The sequence below is a fragment of the Falco biarmicus genome, chromosome 12, assembly GCF_023638135.1.
Source record: "Falco biarmicus isolate bFalBia1 chromosome 12, bFalBia1.pri, whole genome shotgun sequence".
NCBI classification, from domain to species: domain Eukaryota; kingdom Metazoa; phylum Chordata; class Aves; order Falconiformes; family Falconidae; genus Falco; species Falco biarmicus.
In genome coordinates, this window is record NC_079299.1 from 26,242,092 (window position 1) to 26,260,693 (window position 18,602).

The 18,602-nt window shown below is 36.9% G+C and overlaps 1 protein-coding gene across 3 annotated transcripts in view; it reads left to right on the forward strand.

The window, feature by feature from the left end:
* The window catches only part of ESF1 (ESF1 nucleolar pre-rRNA processing protein homolog), a 34,929-nt gene extending 16,681 nt beyond the window's left edge, over positions 1 to 18,248 (forward strand). For all 3 annotated transcript variants that reach the window (XM_056357005.1, XM_056357004.1, XM_056357003.1), the window contains 6 exons: positions 730 to 891; positions 8,911 to 9,032; positions 10,386 to 10,476; positions 15,685 to 15,752; positions 16,583 to 16,729; positions 17,304 to 18,248. In XM_056357005.1, coding sequence (XP_056212980.1) covers positions 730 to 891; positions 8,911 to 9,032; positions 10,386 to 10,476; positions 15,685 to 15,752; positions 16,583 to 16,729; positions 17,304 to 17,603 — 890 coding nt within the window. In that variant the 3' untranslated portion in view covers positions 17,604 to 18,248. The remainder of the gene's footprint in view (positions 1 to 729; positions 892 to 8,910; positions 9,033 to 10,385; positions 10,477 to 15,684; positions 15,753 to 16,582; positions 16,730 to 17,303) is intronic.
* Positions 18,249 to 18,602: the final 354 nt, after the last annotated feature.

Genomic DNA, 18,602 nt, shown 5'->3' on the forward strand with positions numbered 1-18,602 from the left:
TCTTAACTTGCAGCTGCAATCTGTTTTTCTAGACATTGGTTATGCAGCCCATGCAACTTGGTACTGTAGGAAGCACAGCTTTACCGTTAAACTAGTGAAAACTGAAAAAAAGGAGTGTGCACCAAACCTAGTTTTCTACAGTTCAATGAGCTGAAGCATCTTTAAAGCCTTAAAAGCCTGCTCTTTCTAAAGCATTTGTTTAAAAGCTTATTGTAAGTCACATTGTAATGGTGTTTTTCTAAGAAAAGGAAGAAAAACCCCATCTTTCCATCTTGCTTCATTTGTTAATTCAGAAAGTCACTGAAGATTAAGGCATTAAATAATTATCTCTGTTGTGGAATCTTGCCATGGTTGTTTGTTAAAATGTAGCACTCTGTTTTCACAATGCTTTATACAACTATTTTTTGAGATTTAGGTACTACTCTGCTGTAAGGGACTCTGAAACAAACAATTTTAAAATACAGTAAAGGATTCTGTGTCCAATCCGTGATTTCCTTCACTGGATAAGTTTTATTTTGTCTTTATTTCTTTATTTTCTTTTTTGTTTTGCTATTTTTATTTCATCTAAGTGGAGGAGCTCTAAAACTGGTTATTCCTTGGGGGAATAACAGATAAAAATATTTTAGATTGTTTTTTAGAAACAATGTATGTGCCTTAGGTGTGTTTCCTAAACATTAACTTTAATTGGTCACTTTCTTGAAGGCTGTGATAGGTTTACTCTCTTTCTAGGTGGTGAGGTAGCTCATGAAATGGAAGAAGAGAAACCCAGGAAAAGCCAAAAAGATGATGAAGAGCAAATTACCAAGTACAGAGAACTTTTGCAAAGCATCCAGGAAAAAGAGAAAAAACAGGAAGAAAAGGACATAGGAATGGAGATTAAATGGGTTCCAGGTAAACTTTATTTTTTTTTCTTTTAGTAACTTGGAGAACATGCGGTATTGGCCTGCTAATAGGGGTGTAGTGTAAGATGTTGGATTTATAGCAGTAGAAACTGACCTTTTTTTCCCATAACTTGAGATCCAGATGGTTTACAGTGGGGGAAATGGAAGAAATAATATGGCTGAACTCAGTTCTTCAGCTGTAATCTTCTCTTTGTAGCTTATTTTTTTGCCAGGTTTTTTGTTCTTGCTTTTTCATTCATCACTTTACAGGTTTTTCTTGAATAGAATTCATGTGTTTGCCATAGAGTCATAAAACATACCTACACTTTTAAAAATGAAAACCAGTATGATTTGGAAACAGCATAAAATTGGAGGAGAATGGTTTGAAAATCTTGTGTTATATATTATGCTGAAGATCTGGGGGAACAGAGAATGGAGGTGCCTGACCTCCAGTGAGACTGCTCTGTGGGAGAAAATAGCTACCAGGAAGAAAAGTTGGGGACAGTGACATCCAGATTTTCATCTGGAAATTAATAAAAGAACTCCACCATATAGCATCCCAGAAGAACTCAGTCCTGAGATCTGAAAACCAGTGTCTAGGTTTTTTTTCCTTTATGATGGAAAGACATTGAGATTGATGTTTATGTTTTGTGTATGGGTGTGTGTTTTCCCTGAGATGTAATGAGTCGGTTTCAAAACTCGCCACATCCACGAAGGGGAAGGTTTTCACTGGCCTCTCCTTGATGCTGGCCTCGAGCTCATTCTGCCTGCCTGTACCAGCCCTGGCACTTGCTGTATCTTTTTGCATGCTTGATTTTGTTTACTAAAATGACTGAACTACTCTGGAAAAGCAGAAATAATCTGGATCTTTTCCACTGAGTTAGCGAGTCATATAGGCAAATGGAAGTATTTGGTGGATGCTCGGAGGGTTGAATTACTTATTCCAAAGATGGGGAAGTGTGACATTACCATTTTAGGGGCAGCAAGGTGCTATTATTTGCTCAGTAGGTGCAGACTGCAGGCTATGCAAGGACACAGCCTGATCTGTAATACTGTAGATTCTGAGACCACAGACATTGAGAATCCAGCCCCTTCACAGCTGATGTGTTAATTCCAGCTAGGAATGCAGATCTACTTAGATGATTTACACTGATATTATTCTGAATCACTCAGATAACTCCTCTTGAATATAAATGCTTGCTTTTTAAATCTTGTTTTGGTCTGTACTACTTCACTTAAATTGATAGAACCGAATGGAATAGTTTTATTCCTAGTTCTTGATAAGATCTGTATTCAGAAGTATACACTGGCATTAAAAGTAGTTCTGTGTTTTCAGTCGTACTTATATAATTGCAATCATTTCTGGCATGAATTCTCCCAAAACTTACTAGAGAAAGCATGTATGTACACAACAGGACGAGTGCTTGCTAACACAGCTGTGTCGTCGTGCTCTACTTCATCTGCCCACAGTGTGTCAGTATTTGCATTCATGATGTTGCTGGCTTAGCAGCTTTAAGCATTGTGCCACTGTGCGTTCAAGGCAAGTAAGTTCTCATACATAAGTAGCTATTGTAAGATTTGTCACTGAGATTTGTTGTTGCCACCTTTCAGACTGGAGGTGGAAACCACAGTCAAAACAGTTGCTACTAGGAATGTGTTCTGTATTTATATAGGCTAGGCATTGTTTAAATGTTAGAAAAGCTCCTACTTGTTGTGTTGGTTTGGAAAACATGGCTGGGGGCAGGGGGTGTTATACAGTCTGTCTTCTGAAGAATCTTGCAAATTGTATGAATGAAGTCCTGTAAATTAAAAAGGTCTAAGCAATGTAATGTCGTGACATAGGCACCTAGAGCAAACTGTTCGTTGGAGGAGATGGGAAGTTGTTTCAAGAGAGACTGAAGGAAACTCTTTAGTCTATTGCACAGGGAGAGCAAGTTTTCTGAAAGGTTCTGCCTCTCAAAACTGTGCCTTAAATGTTAAAAGTATATTATATGAAAATTCAGGAACTGTAGTAGAGATGGAATCCAGTTCCCTAATACACGGGCTCCGTGTTTTTTTACAATAGAACTTGACTTTAGAAAATCAGTTTTGTTCCATATTACATCTGGTCTAACACCTTCTTTACTGCACCTTCTTGTGGTAGTCTTAGGACTTTTGATATATCTTCATCTCTTTTGAGGGAGGGATGGAAAAAAAAACCACCCAAACAAACAAAAAAAAACCCTATCCTGATAAATATGACTGCCTTTGTCTAGAGTCAGTTGAATGTCTGTGCGCTGGGTCAGATTTGTTCATGTAATGATGAGTTGAATATGAACGTGTGCACAAAGAAGTTGACATTGGTATAGTATTTGATGTCAGTTTAGCAACTATGACTTAGCAGTATATGTTACTGCTTCCTCATTTCTTACCCTGAAAATTTAGAATATTATCAAAGAGCAGAGGTTCTGGAAATCATAGAAGTGTTTACTTGCCTTTGCTAGTTAGACTGTTCACCTCCATGAGGTCAGTCAAACCACTACTAGCTATTAGTCCCTGAAATACAGTTTTGCCCAAAACACAAGTACTAAAAGCGAAGACCAGTGTCATAACTTTGTTTTTGAGTCTAATGTATGGGAACACTTTAGCTGTTCCTGATTTCAGGCACCATTTGGAGAGGAGGTCCTGTATACCTGAAAGGGAGATTTTAATATTTTTTCTCTCTTTCCCCCCCCCCCCCCCCCAAGTCATCACATGCTGAACAGTAGTTTATAGCTCTGGCAATATATACACAGTTGAGGCTGTGCTTTCCTACAGGAGAGAAGTGCATTAATTGTTATTTTTTTTCTTGAAGAAATGTGCTTATTTAAGTTCCAAAACAATTTAATTATGTTCAGTGGGAGCATTCTGGGAATTAAAAAATAGGCTCTTTTATAATCTCTTAAGACTCCTTAATTTTTTCGGAACTGGTTTATGTCTGTTGAAATATTTTTATTATCAGGCTATGCCTTAATCTGCTTGACTTACTGCAAAGTCTTTTTCCTGCCCAAATGTTTCATATACAGAGAGTTACAACAGTTAAATGTAGGAAGTTTTTCAATTGAAAGGCAGAGAACTGAATTAATTTAAAATTTTGAGTTTTGGCGCAAATATTTACACATGGTTATAGAAAGCATACTTTGTGAATGATTCAGTTATTCTTGAATCATAATAGTTTTAAATAAACCATGGTGCCAGCAAAAATAAATTAGCTGTCGTTCCAACTCTCTTTGGTCTGTTTCTTTTAGGCACAAAATCAGTGTTATATTTAAGCATCCATCTGTTTTCTTAATCATATCTGATTTGAGCAACAATTACTGCGCATCCTTATCCAACTCCCAAAGCTCCCTTTAGAAGGTGAAGAGGGAGAAGACCACAACTGCCTTTCTTGATGATATTCAGCCAGTCTTTCATACAGTTTTTTTCGTTGGTTTTTTTTTTTTCATTGGACTTAAATATTCTTCCTTTGGGACGAATGAGATGTAAATATTTAGCTAGGCTTAAAGGAAAGTATAAAATCTGTTTTCATCAGAAGCAGAATAGCAGGCAATCATGTCTCTGTAAAGTGCATAGTAAACCCCAACTGTATGTTGTTACAGACTATATGGAGCACAAAAATGCTCATATGGAATATATATCTCGAATCCGTATCATTGCTTAGTGTGTCCTCTGACTGAAGCAGTCTTACCTCTCGCACCACGAAGCAGTGTGTACTCAGCTGTGCAGGGGCTCAGCACTGTAGTTCTTCGCACTTGACAGCTGCTAAGTGTCATGTTTTCTTTTCAGGCAGTTAGCAGTATGTTAGGAAAACTGTCTTAAGATGTCATATCTTCAGGGGTGACAAATTCTAATGTTATCAGAATATTTGTCTGCTATTCCTTTTAGCTACCTGCAACAAGTTAATTCTTTTTTCTGGTAAGACATGATGTGCAAGATGAATTTGCTCATTTAGATTTCCTGAGAACAGAGAAGTATCCTCTTAGCTTCCAGTAATTGTGACATTGCATGCTGTTAAAACTTCCGAAAGTTTTCAAAACTAAGTGTGTAGAGAAGCAAAAATTCTGCCCTGCTTACCCTCCCCCCCTCTCCCACCAGTCAGAGAAGCAGTACACTTGGGTTTGTTGTAGTATTTATCACACTTCTAATCCTTTAGCTCAGGTATGATTTAGTTGTATGCTCATAGATGACCCTTTTCCCCTTTTCTTGGTCCCTATTTGTGAAGATTAAATACAATTAGTATGATTGATTTAGTCTAAAAAAATATGATATCAATAAGGGCATAAATTAGCCTTTTCTATGGCCAGTTAATAATTCCACCTAAAGTAGACAATTCCTTTCCCCTTCTGCAATCAAAAGCCTTTTGACCACTTAAATACTCTCTTCTTCTCGGGAAGTGGTCTGGACAGTAGTTCCTAAGCCATTCTAATCTGTGGAGAAACTCTAATGCCTTTCATGAGACTGCCAAATACCACAAGAAAGGGCTGTATTTTCCTCCAAGTCCTTCTGTGCCAGATGGATCAAATGATTCCATTTTCCAGGCAAATAAATCAGAAATCTTGTAACCCCCTTTGCGATTTTGGGTCTTTTTTTTTTTTTTCTTTTTTTTTTTCTTTTTTTTCTGGAGATGTGACATGTATTTTTTTTTAATTCAGTATTTACTGTCTTCAGAGAGAATCTGCAAGGTTGCTACCTGGCCAGTAATTTTTTCCACAAAAGTATGCAGAACAATATGCAAAGTAATAGTAGTTCAGTTTCTGGGAAGCTGATGACTCTGCTTTTGTTTGGAGATGAAGAGGTGTACAGTTGGAAATAACTAAATATTTGGTTTTGTTGTATGAATACAGAGGGTTTCTTAGCGGCACGTTTTTAGTGAACCTATACAATATCCTTCCTTTATTGTGGCTCTGCATTTATTTGCTGGTGTAGTACCCAGTTTTTGTGGTTGTAACGGTTTGCCACTTACTGTTAATCCTGGCTTCTTCACGGGATAGTGGAAGGACACTTCATATTTTTTTCTCTACTTTTTTCTTCCTAAAAGGCATAGTTTAATATGATTTTAGATCTTGTCCACACTTTGTGTTTCAGACATGTTGTAACCAGCTCCCCAGCCTTTGAATTATTTTTGGAGTGTTGACAAGCGCAAGAACAGGAATTGGTGTTTGCAGTTTTTCAGAAAAATGTTCTGCCTGATTTTCTGAGGACTGGTAGAACTGTCCCTGAAAGCTGCCCATTTTTTCCATGATGAACTCTGTTTTCAGCTCCTTTTTTACTGAGGAGAGCTGGAAGGAATGTTGAGGAGTGGGGACTGGCCAACTGAGAAACCTGGGAGTTGGGAGAAAGAAGGGGATCTAGGCTAGGGCATCTGGGGAGGTCCAAGTATAATTTCCAAGCAATAAAACTGGTATGAGGGATGGGAGAGTAGGATTTGGTTAGGTGAGAGCTGGACTGGGATGGTAAGAAGGGGATGCTGAAGAGAGACAATTAGAACAAGTAGAATTGGGGAAGAGACAGCAAACATCAGACTTGGAGGGGGAAGGAGAAACATGATTCCTACACGCTCCCAAGATCCCATCAGTCATGCCATAAAAGAGGATGTTAACTATAGGATGTCTGACTCATTTGTTACAGAAGTTAAAAAAAAAACCAGTGTAGTGAATGATACAAGGAATTGCAGGTAGGAGAAAAATACTTCATTGCTCAGGCTGTTGCCTCCTGCCAGGGAAGTGGATTCTGTCTTTCTGCCACTGAATTCTGCTCCAGTGTGTTGCAAGGCAAGTCAGTAAATCTCTTTGCGTGGTGAAATTTTGCTTTTGCAAGTGTCCATCTTGTGAAGAAGAAGCTGAAAGTGTATAGGCTGCATCTGAAATCAGTATTTGTTCTCATAACATCCAAGTGCTGTGTGATCTGAAGACTTTTTGAAAAAGCATTCCTGAAGCGTATGGAATTTTTCACCAAAAAGTGAAGATTGCTTTTAAATAAAGTACTTATTCTGGATTTAAATATTCTAGATGTCAAATAGGGATGCTCCAGTTACTTAATGGATTCTTTTTTAAGGTGATGTTTTGTACCATTGAATACTGTAATGATACATAATATAGAAAACTCCATTCTGTTTCTAGAGAAGGGTTCAATTCTGTTTGGTAATTTTGCTGTGTATTTCAGTAACTTAGCTATACATTAAACAGTATCACAAAATATTGAGTAGTTACGTGTTTGCAATCTACAGGTCAAATGGTTAAGATACTCTGGAAAAGGTAAAATGGGATCATGTGATAAACTCAGAATGCATATTTGCAAAAAGGCTAAATTGAAAGTTACGATATATTTGTGCATGCAGCTTTAAGTGCTAGGCATTGTAACTGTGGCAGTCTGTGCTAAATTATGGAATTTAATGTAAACCTAATTGGCATATCCAGACTTACTTGTCTGATCCTGTTATGTGAGAATCATGTAGAGCCAGATATATTGCACTTCTATGAGGTTTACTTTTCTAGGACCCTCAGAAAACTGTCATGCTCTGAAAGTAAAGAGGAAACTTCCTTCAGAAACGTAGCCACTTTCCCAGCTCTTGATAGGTCAGAACCAGAAAGTTGAGGGCTTCTCTTACACCATGCTCACAACAAAAGGGTATGGAAGAGGTGCAGATCTGAGCTAATGGTCTGATAGTTACTGTTTCTCACTGAATCTGGTGAGAGAATGGTACTCTCCTCCTTCAATCTTTCAGTTCACATAGCTGCTAAGTATAAAAATTGCTTTAGGTAACTTGGTGTGCTAAGTAAGTAAGAGGATGGTTTATTTCTCTTGCTGCTGGCTTTTGTTTTGTTTTGTTCTTGAGTTATTACAGTATGAGCTGGTGATCTGTGATAACGTAAAACATTTCAGATTTTGTTTGTTTCTTTGAGAGACTGATATCTTTCAAGTAGACTGTGCTCTTAATCTGCTTCTTGTTAACAAATTTTTTATTTATTTTTTTTAAAAAGGCTATTTACCTTAAGCATTGACTCTGAATCTAGGTTTACTGTTGTGCTGGGTATGTCCTGGTTTTAATTTTACATGGTTTTCTGTTGTTAAAGCAGACTGGTACTAAGTAGCTTTAAAAGGCCAGATGACTTGAAAATAGCCTGCCTAGTTTAACTTAATGCATATCATGACATTAGTACATAATGCAAGAAAATATTGGGGTTTTTTATTTATGGTTTTTCTGCGCTTTCTAGCTGTGGATTTATTTTTAGTTTTAATTTATTCAAAGAATAGCTTATTGTTCTCTTTTACAATGATGGATGAAAAATACACTGGCCATCAGAGATACTGCACCATTGTTATAGTAGTATTACAGAGGCAGTGTTTCAGCAATGGAGATGCTAAATACAGAAGCTTTATCACGTGAGCAAGGCATACTGATAGAGCAACAACAGATAATCTCTGTGTGAAATGGACAGCACCAGCTAAGCCAGCTGTGAGATGACCCTATATTATTCTGATAGTGATTTAACATTTCAGAATTGTTGTCAAGTCACTTCATCTTTTGTACTTTGTTTTGCCGTGCACAAAAAATGGGAATGACTGGACTGTATTCAAAGCGGTTTTGTGAGTCTTAACTAAGTATAGGAAGGTACATTAAATATAAGGGCTCTGTATATGTCTGTTGTTGTTTTTTGTTTTTTTTTTAATTGTGGTACTCATCCTCAAAAAGTGACATCTATAGATTACACAGTCTAATGTCTGGAGGGGAGACCTTTCTGAGGAATAGCAGGAGTCTTGGGAATCAGATATCACATGAGCAAGCTCTTCTTCTGAGTGTTGTATATACTGAAGGAATGTGTCATTTGGAAAAACACATCCTGTAAAGTGATCTTATTTATAAAGATGTTGTTTTAAGCAATATTTGTTGTTTTCACAGACTCATTAAAGAAAAACTAGATTATTATTTTACAAAGGAGGAAGCAGTTAATTTTTTAAAAACCAATCAGATTCGTATAATTTCTTTAACTTATACTTTTTTTTGGTTTAGGCCTTAAAGAAACTGCTGAAGAAAAGGTCAAAAACAGGTTGGAAGGAAAGGATAACCTAACTCCATGGCAAAAATATCTAGAGAAGAAGAAAGAAAAAAGAATTCTAAAAAAAAAGAGAAAGGTAATGTTTGCATTGGCCGCTTGAGGGGAGTTGTTTGTTTTCCTAAGTTGCTGTTATTGTTTGGTTTAGGTAAGCTAAAAAAGTTGGATAGCTTCCAGTACTGTTTTAAGGTTAGAATATGCAGTGGTCACTCATGTGGAGAGACCGAGAGTGCCTCATCAATCTTAGAGCAAAAGGATATGCAGGATACTACTGATCATATGTATGCTTACACAAAATTTGTTTTATCTGCCTCTTGCTTTGAAGATAAATGACTCATAACAGCATTTGGTTTTTAATTTACATTTTTGAATGCATTAGGAAGGGTCTTTTTGCTCCTTTACGCCTATCAGTTCAGAGTTGTTATGGTAACTGTTACTTGGGGAATTTTTGGCCTAAAATGATACAAACTTGTTTCCCAAAAGTGTAACGTCAAAGAACTGATAGCCACAAAGAACTATTCAAATTTCAAATTGCAAGAGAATTTGGTAAATAGTTCTGTGTGAATAACAAAATGGTCCTATAGGAATGTGAAAATTGCTGCTGCTTCATCTTTCCACACGCAGAAGGTAATTGTGAAGTAACTGACTCCTGTGGCAGTAATGTGCAGAAATAGGCAGATAAATTAAATGTTTGTGCATCTGCTAGAAAAAAACCAAACATGTAGCATACAGAATCTAGCTTCCCTAAATTCTTAAATTACTCTGTAATTCGTGTTGCAGAAGAATGTTTTTAAGAGCAATATCTGTGGCTCGAGTTACACTGTGCATTCCAGTTAGTTTTAACTGGCATGTGCTGAGTAACTTCCTAAACCTTACAGAAAATGAGTGCTCTGAATAGAGTAAGTAGCACAGTTAGGTAGTAGAGCAACTTTTGCTAGCATAGTATTCTTGTTTAGTCTGATAATTTTGAGTCAAGGGGCAAGGTGTACAACAGAGTACTTCCAGTAATAACATACTTTCTTTTAAATCCGAAGTCAGTCTTTTTGACTTTTGGAGCAGAAAATGAAGCTCCTTGCTCAAGTAAGTAGAGCTTTTGTGGAACATAAAGTAAGGACATAACAATGCTGTGATCCTGTAATGTGCTGGTATGGTTAGGTAGTGCATCACAGTTAGTGGGTACATCTAATAAAGATTCTTGGAATATACAAGTAGCCCTTCTTCAGGTACATAAAAAGCTTTCAGTCTGTGAAACAGACTTTTAAATTGTTGATTTGTCTTTACTAGCTATTTTTAGTGTATTGTAGTTTTATGATGTTCAGCATACAGTATTTCAGTTTTCATCTTCATAGTTACTAACAGAAGGAACATCTAATTGCAGTGAAACTTAAGTAGTATATATGTTGATTGAAGTAATGTTTGTGCTTTGTTACAGGCTACTGCTGAGAGAGAACAGAGTGAAGATGAGCTTCCATCTGATGTTGATCTCAACGATCCATATTTTGCTGAAGAACTTGAGAAAACAGGTGGGTCAAGACAGGTGACCACTGGAATATGTCTGCCCTTTCTTCAAATAATGAGCTTTCAAAACAAGTTGGGATAGAGTAAATGCAGAAATAGCATGTTCAGAATGAAATAAACTAGGTGCCATTTCCGTAGGTGCCATTTGCAGCTGCTGTGCTTGTGAAATTATGCATATTGTGGTGTGTGGAATGGTAGGGAACATTGTTCTTTTAGCTTTCACCAGAGAACATTATGTAGCCAAATTCTGGGGATGGCTGTTAAAAACAAACTGACCATCTGCACCCCTAAATATTCCAAAGAAAAGAACCTGATTGCCTTTGAAGCCTGTTTCCTTTTATATAGGAGGAGCCAGATATATATGGGTCCCTGTGAAGTTTGGGTCCGTTGCAAAAATGTCAGATGTTTTTGCATCATAAACAAAGTTGTCTTTCAGAAGAAATCAAATTTCTTTTCTGTTACACTCATACATGTTTTTACTAGTGTACTCTGGCTACCTAGAAGCCCAAACAGTAAAATGTAATATTTTAGGAAATAACTTGTCCAGTTTAGATTTTTAGGATACTTTTTTTACAAGCTTTTTAGTCTGATGTTTAAGTTAGCTTTTGCTGTGGTAATAGTAAATTTATTTTGAGTGTGATTTTGCTGGTTAAAATCCTAAGGTAGGGATAATCAGTAAGCGTAAGGCTTAAAGTGAGCTGGCTTTCCGTGCTTTTGGGAGCCTAAACCTAAGGGTGTTCCATGCTATTGTATATTAAAAGAAGAAAAAAGAGGGAGGGGGGGGAGAAGAAAGAAAACAAGCAATCAAACACAAAAAAGGTAGCAACAGATTTACAAATATTACCAGTCTGTTGTTTTCATTGGGTTTTCTTTCAACGTAGCAGTGCAGATCAAAGTTCCATTTAAACAGAATACATTACTGTTAATTTGATACCAGTCGGCATAGGCTTCTTCTGTCGTGGTGGTTTGAAGTTTGTATTAGGAGAAAATAAATAATTCAAAAGCAAAACCTAGACGACTTTGTGTCTTACTGTGCTTATATGTATGTGTTAATAGTCAGAAGTACCAAACAGTAGGGTAAGTCCTACCCATGTTTTACAGAAAATAGTGCAATTTAAGGTGTCATGCAATGCTGTTTTCTGCCATGCTATCCTGGCAAGTTGTATATAGTTTTTTTTCAGAACTCACTGTAAAGATGCCATTCCTTCCACCCCTTTTTTAATTTTTCTTTAATAACAAGATCGTGTAAGTACTCTCATATTAATAATGGATGTTTCAACGTTCTATGTAAAATCTCTGAAATAATGTTTTCTTCTGCATTATATAAGTAGTTCTTTGTGTCATGGAGGGGCTCGGCAGAGAACAGTCTTATCTGCAGATTCTTGTCTGGAGGATAGGCTTTTAGTGTTCCTGGAGTCTTTGAGCATAGTATAATAGACGTAAAGGTTAAGAAAGTGAAGCTTTTTTCTGCAAGATTACTGATAATCTGCTGAGAAACAGGAGAAAACCAGAATGTGGCTAGCCCTGCAGAGGTTTTAAAGGGAGAGTACAGTGGCTGGCTGCAAGCCAGTTGACATTTTAACAATGATTACACAGCACAATTTTGTCTGGCTTTCACCAAGTTTACCCAGAACAGCCTGTCTCATAGCTGGGGTTGCTTTTAAGCACAGCTAGCTTATCCAGTTGGGGAAAATGGGTTGCAATCTTCTTTGAACTAGGCTGTAACTCTGCCAATTTTCTATCTAGGGTACAGACAGTATACAACTTGAATGACTGTAATTTTTCATAAGCCTTCCACAATTCCCCTGAAAAATTGAAATTTGTCCCTTAAACTGACTGTCAGATGATCTTAGATTATGCTGAAGAAGCATGTGACTTTGGGATATGCTCACGACTCAGGTGGACCAGTGCAGAAACTGGGAGGACGCAGTAGTACTGTTAGGGTTTTGCAGTGGTGTATTTGCTCCCTTGCTGGATTCACTTGTTGACCATAGTGTGTATGGGTCTTGTATAAATTAAGTTTTTGTCAAGCTTAGGCAAATGAAAGAGTGTAAGAAGCTGTTAGACAAAGGGCCTCACAAATTTGAAAACTGGAAATTATGGGAAGTCTACTCGAGTGTGTATTCATCAGGTTTGTCTTTGTTTTTGAGAACTGTTTGTAAAGCAGGCAGTGATTCTTGTACTGTAGATGCTTCCTCTTGGGAGAGGCAAGGTAGAGCAAATTCTTTGTTCCTGCTATGCCCAAAGAGAGTCTGCACAGGGTGCAGGTGTGTGCAAATTAGCACTCATGAAATTCATGACAGTGGTTGCTTTGCACAAAGTTTTCATCTGTGCATAGTGCCTCTGTGGATTTTCAATAGTACCACAAGCTAAAATGTAAAATGCTTCATCTATATGAGCCTCGATGTTGCATTGCAGAAGCTTGATTCTAGTTTGATATTATCAAGAAAAAGAATAGTTTGTTACTCGTTTTACATGGATGCACCTATTTCAAAAAGTGTTGCACAGCTTCATTTGGCCTGGCCAGTTTCAGTCTTACTGCATCTGTTTCTGCAGGGTCTCAGAACAGGTTCGTGTAAGATAGAACGACTTTTGTAGCTTGAAGTGTTGGAAGATTAATAACTGAATAGTGTAATTGCTCATTAACATGGGAGCAATGTCCTGCTTTTGGAGTTCACTCAGCAGTTGCAGAACACTTTATAGACTATTAAACATACTTTCTATTGATCGTTCTTTGAGGAATAACTCCTATAGGTTCCAAACCTTTTGATGCCTTCTGATGGTCTAATTTATTGATATATGTAAGAATTGATGGTTTCTTAATGCTAGATGGTAGCGGTACGACTGCGGGGACATTAAGAGGTTAACAGCAAAAGCTTAGTACAGTTGTAGAACCTGTACTGGGAAGATAAAGGTCTCAGCTGTGTTACTGATTTATTTACTGTCTGTCTTTGCAAGGCTTTTGAGACCAACTTTCAGGCTTCTGAATGAGACAGGTAAGAGGTCTTGTGAGAGAAGTTTTTGGTCTGGGGTCGATCTCTGTGTTTGAAATATCAAAACTGTGATTAGCTTTTACTGTTAGCACTGGAAAGTTGATGTGCAAAATGAATGTTGCAGACTGGATTCTTGAGCTGAGAAAGAGCTGAGTGGCAGCCTGAGGGGGGGTTGCAGCAGAGACTTGAAGCTTTTTCACTGGCTGGTGGCAGCTATCACATTCGCATAGCATTGAAGACAAGTGTCTGCTGCTGTAAGGCGGAACAAATCTGTTTTAAAGATGGCAGTGGGGATTAGGTACTAGGGGAAATCGGAGGTTTTGCAGTCGTTTGGGAAAGCCTTTTATCATAGGTTTTACATTCCTAAGTGTGCAAAAATGGTGGGGGGGTACTTCCAGAATGTATGTGGGAAGAGGCGCTGTGTCAGGAGTATGTTAAAAAAGATAGAAAATGATGCATTTGTGAATTCGGAACTGTTTTCAGTCTGATGGAGAATTTTTAGTGCTAAGTGTGATTTTTAGGCCCCAAGCTGGTTTTATTAGTTGCATAGTGTCATAGTAAGAAAGACTGATTGATTGATTGATTGATTTTCATGGAAAAGAGCTTAGTTTAATACTAGTTCCTGGTTCACCTCCATCTGCAGCAACAGAAGTCTTTGAAGGCATAAAGCTAAACTATCTTCAATTCTGTGATTCTACATATAGTGAAAGATGAAGGAAGATGACTTGAGGGCCCCTTCTGTGGGGCATGGGTGGAAAGGCAAAGGGATTTACTGATTTAGCTTCTAGAACAGTTGTCTCCAATTCATACCTCTGATTCCTTTTCTGTAGTTTAGCCAGTTCTGGGAAGATACAAAAGATTTCATAGTTGTTGAAGTCTTACATAAGACATTTATTTCTCCCTTCTACATATTAACATAAATTGTGCAGGTTAGGTTAACAATATTATGTCTGTATCTGATTTTCCTGCACATTTTCTGGAACTACTAAATCAACAGTTCTTAAGCTGATGACATTGTGCATCTGGATAGTTTATTTTTTGGTGCTGGTGGTTTGTTTCTTCTAGAAATCCATTTCCAGCTTGGAATCCATTTAGAAATAGTCAAGAGAATAGTCAAAGGAGAAAAAATGTACTTCAAGAAACGTGTCCTGTTCCAGAGTATACTTAGTGATATAACTTGACGTTTTTCTGGCATGTTTGTACTTCTAGTCTGACTACAAATCTGGCTTAACAAAATGGAGCCAAATACCTTCCTTAAGAGTACCCCCAGTGGACTGTAATAAATTGCCTGGGAATGTAATTCCAAGCTCAAAGGTCAGAGTATGTGGTTCAGGTCAGGAAACCTTCTGCTTTTCCTGCTCCTTCTTGATCAAGATCTACAGGCATTCCAAAGAGAGTAATTTGATTTTGTAGGATTTATAAATGGATCTGTTTTCATTAAAAGTTATGTTTGACTAATGTCTTATGCTGTTACTATCCATTATGTCTGCCTAATCAGCGCTGCGTATCTAAAGTAAATTCTGAGAGAGTAAGAGAGCTTCATCAGAAGAGTATTCGATCTGAATAGTCACTCATATTTTAATTACCTTGATTTTGTTCAGGTCTTTTTTGTGAGGGTTTTTAGTGCTAGAACTGTTTTTCCCTTTCTTTTTTTTTTTCTTTTTTCTTTTTCTTTTTTTTTTTTTTTTTTTAACTGATGAATTCTTACTCATCTGCCGGACTTGTATTCTGGGTACAGAGAAGAGGTGCACATTTGCCATTTATTCTAAAGTATGTACTTTGTTGTCTACTTAAGTAGAAAGAACGAGCAATATGAGAACTGCAGAACACTTCAATTACATTTATAAGTATATAAGCTAATATCTCTTTAAAACACCCTGGGAGTGGAGTGATGTCATGTGCTTGCCTGCACTGTTGTGATACTTCTCTCTATGGCTCTATGAAAAACACAGTAAACCCATTTTTTCTAACTGTTCTTTGTTGTTGATTTGTTTATGCCATTGGAATATTGCTGCCTCCTGAAACAAATATTCAGTGGATTGTTATTGCTTTAGGTCTAGCTGGCTTTTCTTAACTTTTCAGCCTTTTTCCGGCATCTGACACTTAAGTATTGATTACAAGAAAATGAGATGCACTTAGAGGTTCTATTCATCAGTAAATTATGTTATCATGAATAAACTTGAATAAACATGTTTAATCATATATTATATTTGCACTCAGGTGTAAAGAAGAAGCCAGAATCTGTTGAAAGTACCTCAGAAGATGAAGATGAAGTTGAAAGACAGAAGGTAAAGTGGTTTAAGATGTTAAGAATTACAGATGTTGCATTGCCTGAATTCTGTAAATATTTGCTATGTTTGTGAGTGGAACTACTGAATTCCATAGGATGGCAATAGAATAGAATTGTATAATTTTAATAGCGAGAGCTGTTGGAACAAGAACTACACAAGAAAAATGGTAGGTGGCACATGACTTGATGTCTTTAAGATTACACCAGGCTACCTTTCTGGGACAGTTGAACACAGCAGGGATAGGCAGCACTGAAATGTGAGGGCACAGAAGTCATACTGGTTGAGCTGATAGTCCCTCTGGCTTTAAAGCTGCCACAGTAAGTTTTCATGTTGCGTGGTGCTCAACATTTACCCCTAACGTCAGCACTGTATGAAATATCTGTGTGTCAAAAAATTGTCCTGTAGACTTTTAACTTTGAAGACTGAGTTGTTTGGTATTGCATGCTTGTTTTTCATTCTTCCTCAGGACAAGTTAGCTAAATAATTTATTGAATTCTTACATGTTAATTTTTATTTTGCTGTATAGATATCAATATAAAATTGTGATTTCAAAGTTATAGTGTGCAATTTCCAGATTATATTATTAGTATGTTTGAAAGTTGAATGTGGGTATTTGCATTTATTTTATATCTAATAAAAAGGAAATCAACTTCTATATGTTAACTGTTAAAAGAACATTCTTATGGATGGAATAATACTGCCCTGACAACCCTGTTTGAACTCATTTATGTGTGTGTCAGCTCATACAGACTTCATTAATGAGTTGTTACATTTGTTGTAGGAAACTTAATTTCATTGTGTACATGGACTATCTTATTTTGTAACAGGCTGAAATGGCCCTACTTATGATGGATGATGAGGATGACGCCAGAAAACATTTTAATTATAAAAAGATTGTAGAACAACAGAATTTGAGCAAGAGGAAAAAGAAACTCTTAATGAAGAAGAAAGAATTACTAGAAGATGACTTCCAGGTAATGGTATACTCCTGATTTTAAGGCTCAGCTAGAACCGTTGTTAATATCAATTATTTTCAGGACAATTTTGTTTTTTTCATATCCTTCTCCTCCCCTACTCTGAAGGAGAAGAGCTAGATATACATTTTCAGGGAGTTCAAGGTTGTTTTCAAAAAGCAAGAAATATACTGACACAGTGTTGAAGGAAACAGACTTAAACTCTGTGTAAGGCAACAAGGTGCTATTTATGCAAGGCCTTGTACATCTTGTTGCCTAATATACTCCTTGGTGTGTTTGTTCTGATGGTTATCCACTGCTGCTTTTGCCCCGGTTGGTTCTTGACAACGAACCTTTCCTTGGTCTGCCAATAGAGGCACGTACAGGATTTGTACAAGTGTTCACTTCTCTGTTTTACCAATCTTCTGGCTCTTCACCTCACACTCGCTGGGATTCTGTGACTGGAGCACTTCCAGGAATGGTGAACAATCTCACGAGCTATGACTCCCTAAGCAGCTCGTATTTTACTGTGTTTGAAAGCTTTGCTATCATGGGTAAAAGTTATCTAAAATAAATACTCCTTTTCTCCCTTCAGGTAAATGTTGCTGACACAAGATTCCAAGCCATGTTTACTTCTCCCCTGTTCAATTTGGATCCTTCAGATCCAAATTTCAAGAAGACAAAAGCAGTAGAAAAGATCTTGGAAGAAAAAGCTCGCCGAAGAGAAGAAAAGGAGCGAGATCTTAAGGAGGCAAGCAAGGGGCAGGAGAACAAGATGGCAAAGAAAGGAGATGTTGCTAAGAAAGGCATAGATCCTGCTTTATCAATGCTAATAAAATCTGTCAAAAATAAAACTGAAGAGTTTCAGGCAAGGAAAAAGCAAAAATTGAAATAACTAAACTTCAGTTTTACTCAGAAGTTGACGTTAGTTCCATTCTTATACCTGGCGACACCTATTAAAGTTACTACAGCCTGCTCTGATTCCCATCCACCTAAAATTTTCTGAGAAGTCACTTAATTATGGTGGTGAGTACTGAAGTAACTAGAGCGATAATCAGTCTTTTCTTCTGCCACAACAAATACGTATTTTCAAGGTGTAGATTTCCAGTAATAGTACAAAAAAGTAAGTAAGGAATTGGTGGGTTTGGGGCTGTTTCTTTAGTATCATGCTGTCTCTTAAAGATAACAAAAATGCTGAAGATGGCTACAAAAAGTAGTCATAATTATGGCTGTAATTTATAAATAACTTCTGCAGAGATTTATTGCTGAGACTAAAGGGTCTTAAAGTTTTTAATTCCACAGAAGTCTGTAAAACATATTTCTGTTGATAAACAAGGTGGTATTGTAACCAAAAATTGAAGAAATTTTGTATACAGGTTTTCTGTACATTTTAAAAGATTGCATATATCCTTCACTAATTTCTCCTCTAAATACTTTTAAGACTTCCTGGATAACAGAACTAATTAATGGAAATACTGCCATTTAGAGGTGTTTCATTAATATATGTTGGAAATAAATGGTTTAAATTGGCCCGAAGGAATTTTGGATACTTAGCTGTGTGGTGGTGTTCTGCGCCTGAATGAAATTATGTCAACATTAAACTTCTTGCTATTAATATTGCATTCCCATTAATTTAGTTAGACTTATATAAGATCTTCCATCATTGCAAGTATTAAAAGCAAGAAAGAAATAAAAGCTAGATCTAGATGATACAATTTTAGAAACCCTGTTGTTTGGCCATGTTATTAGTGTTCGTGATGAAGGTATCAGTGGTGCAGGGAAAATACAATAGGTAGAAAATGATCTTTCGTCCCTGGAGTGTGGGGATTGATTTGTCTTTAAGTTTGGGGTTGGGTTAGAGTTTTTTGGGTGTTTTTTTTTAAGTGTTTGCTGT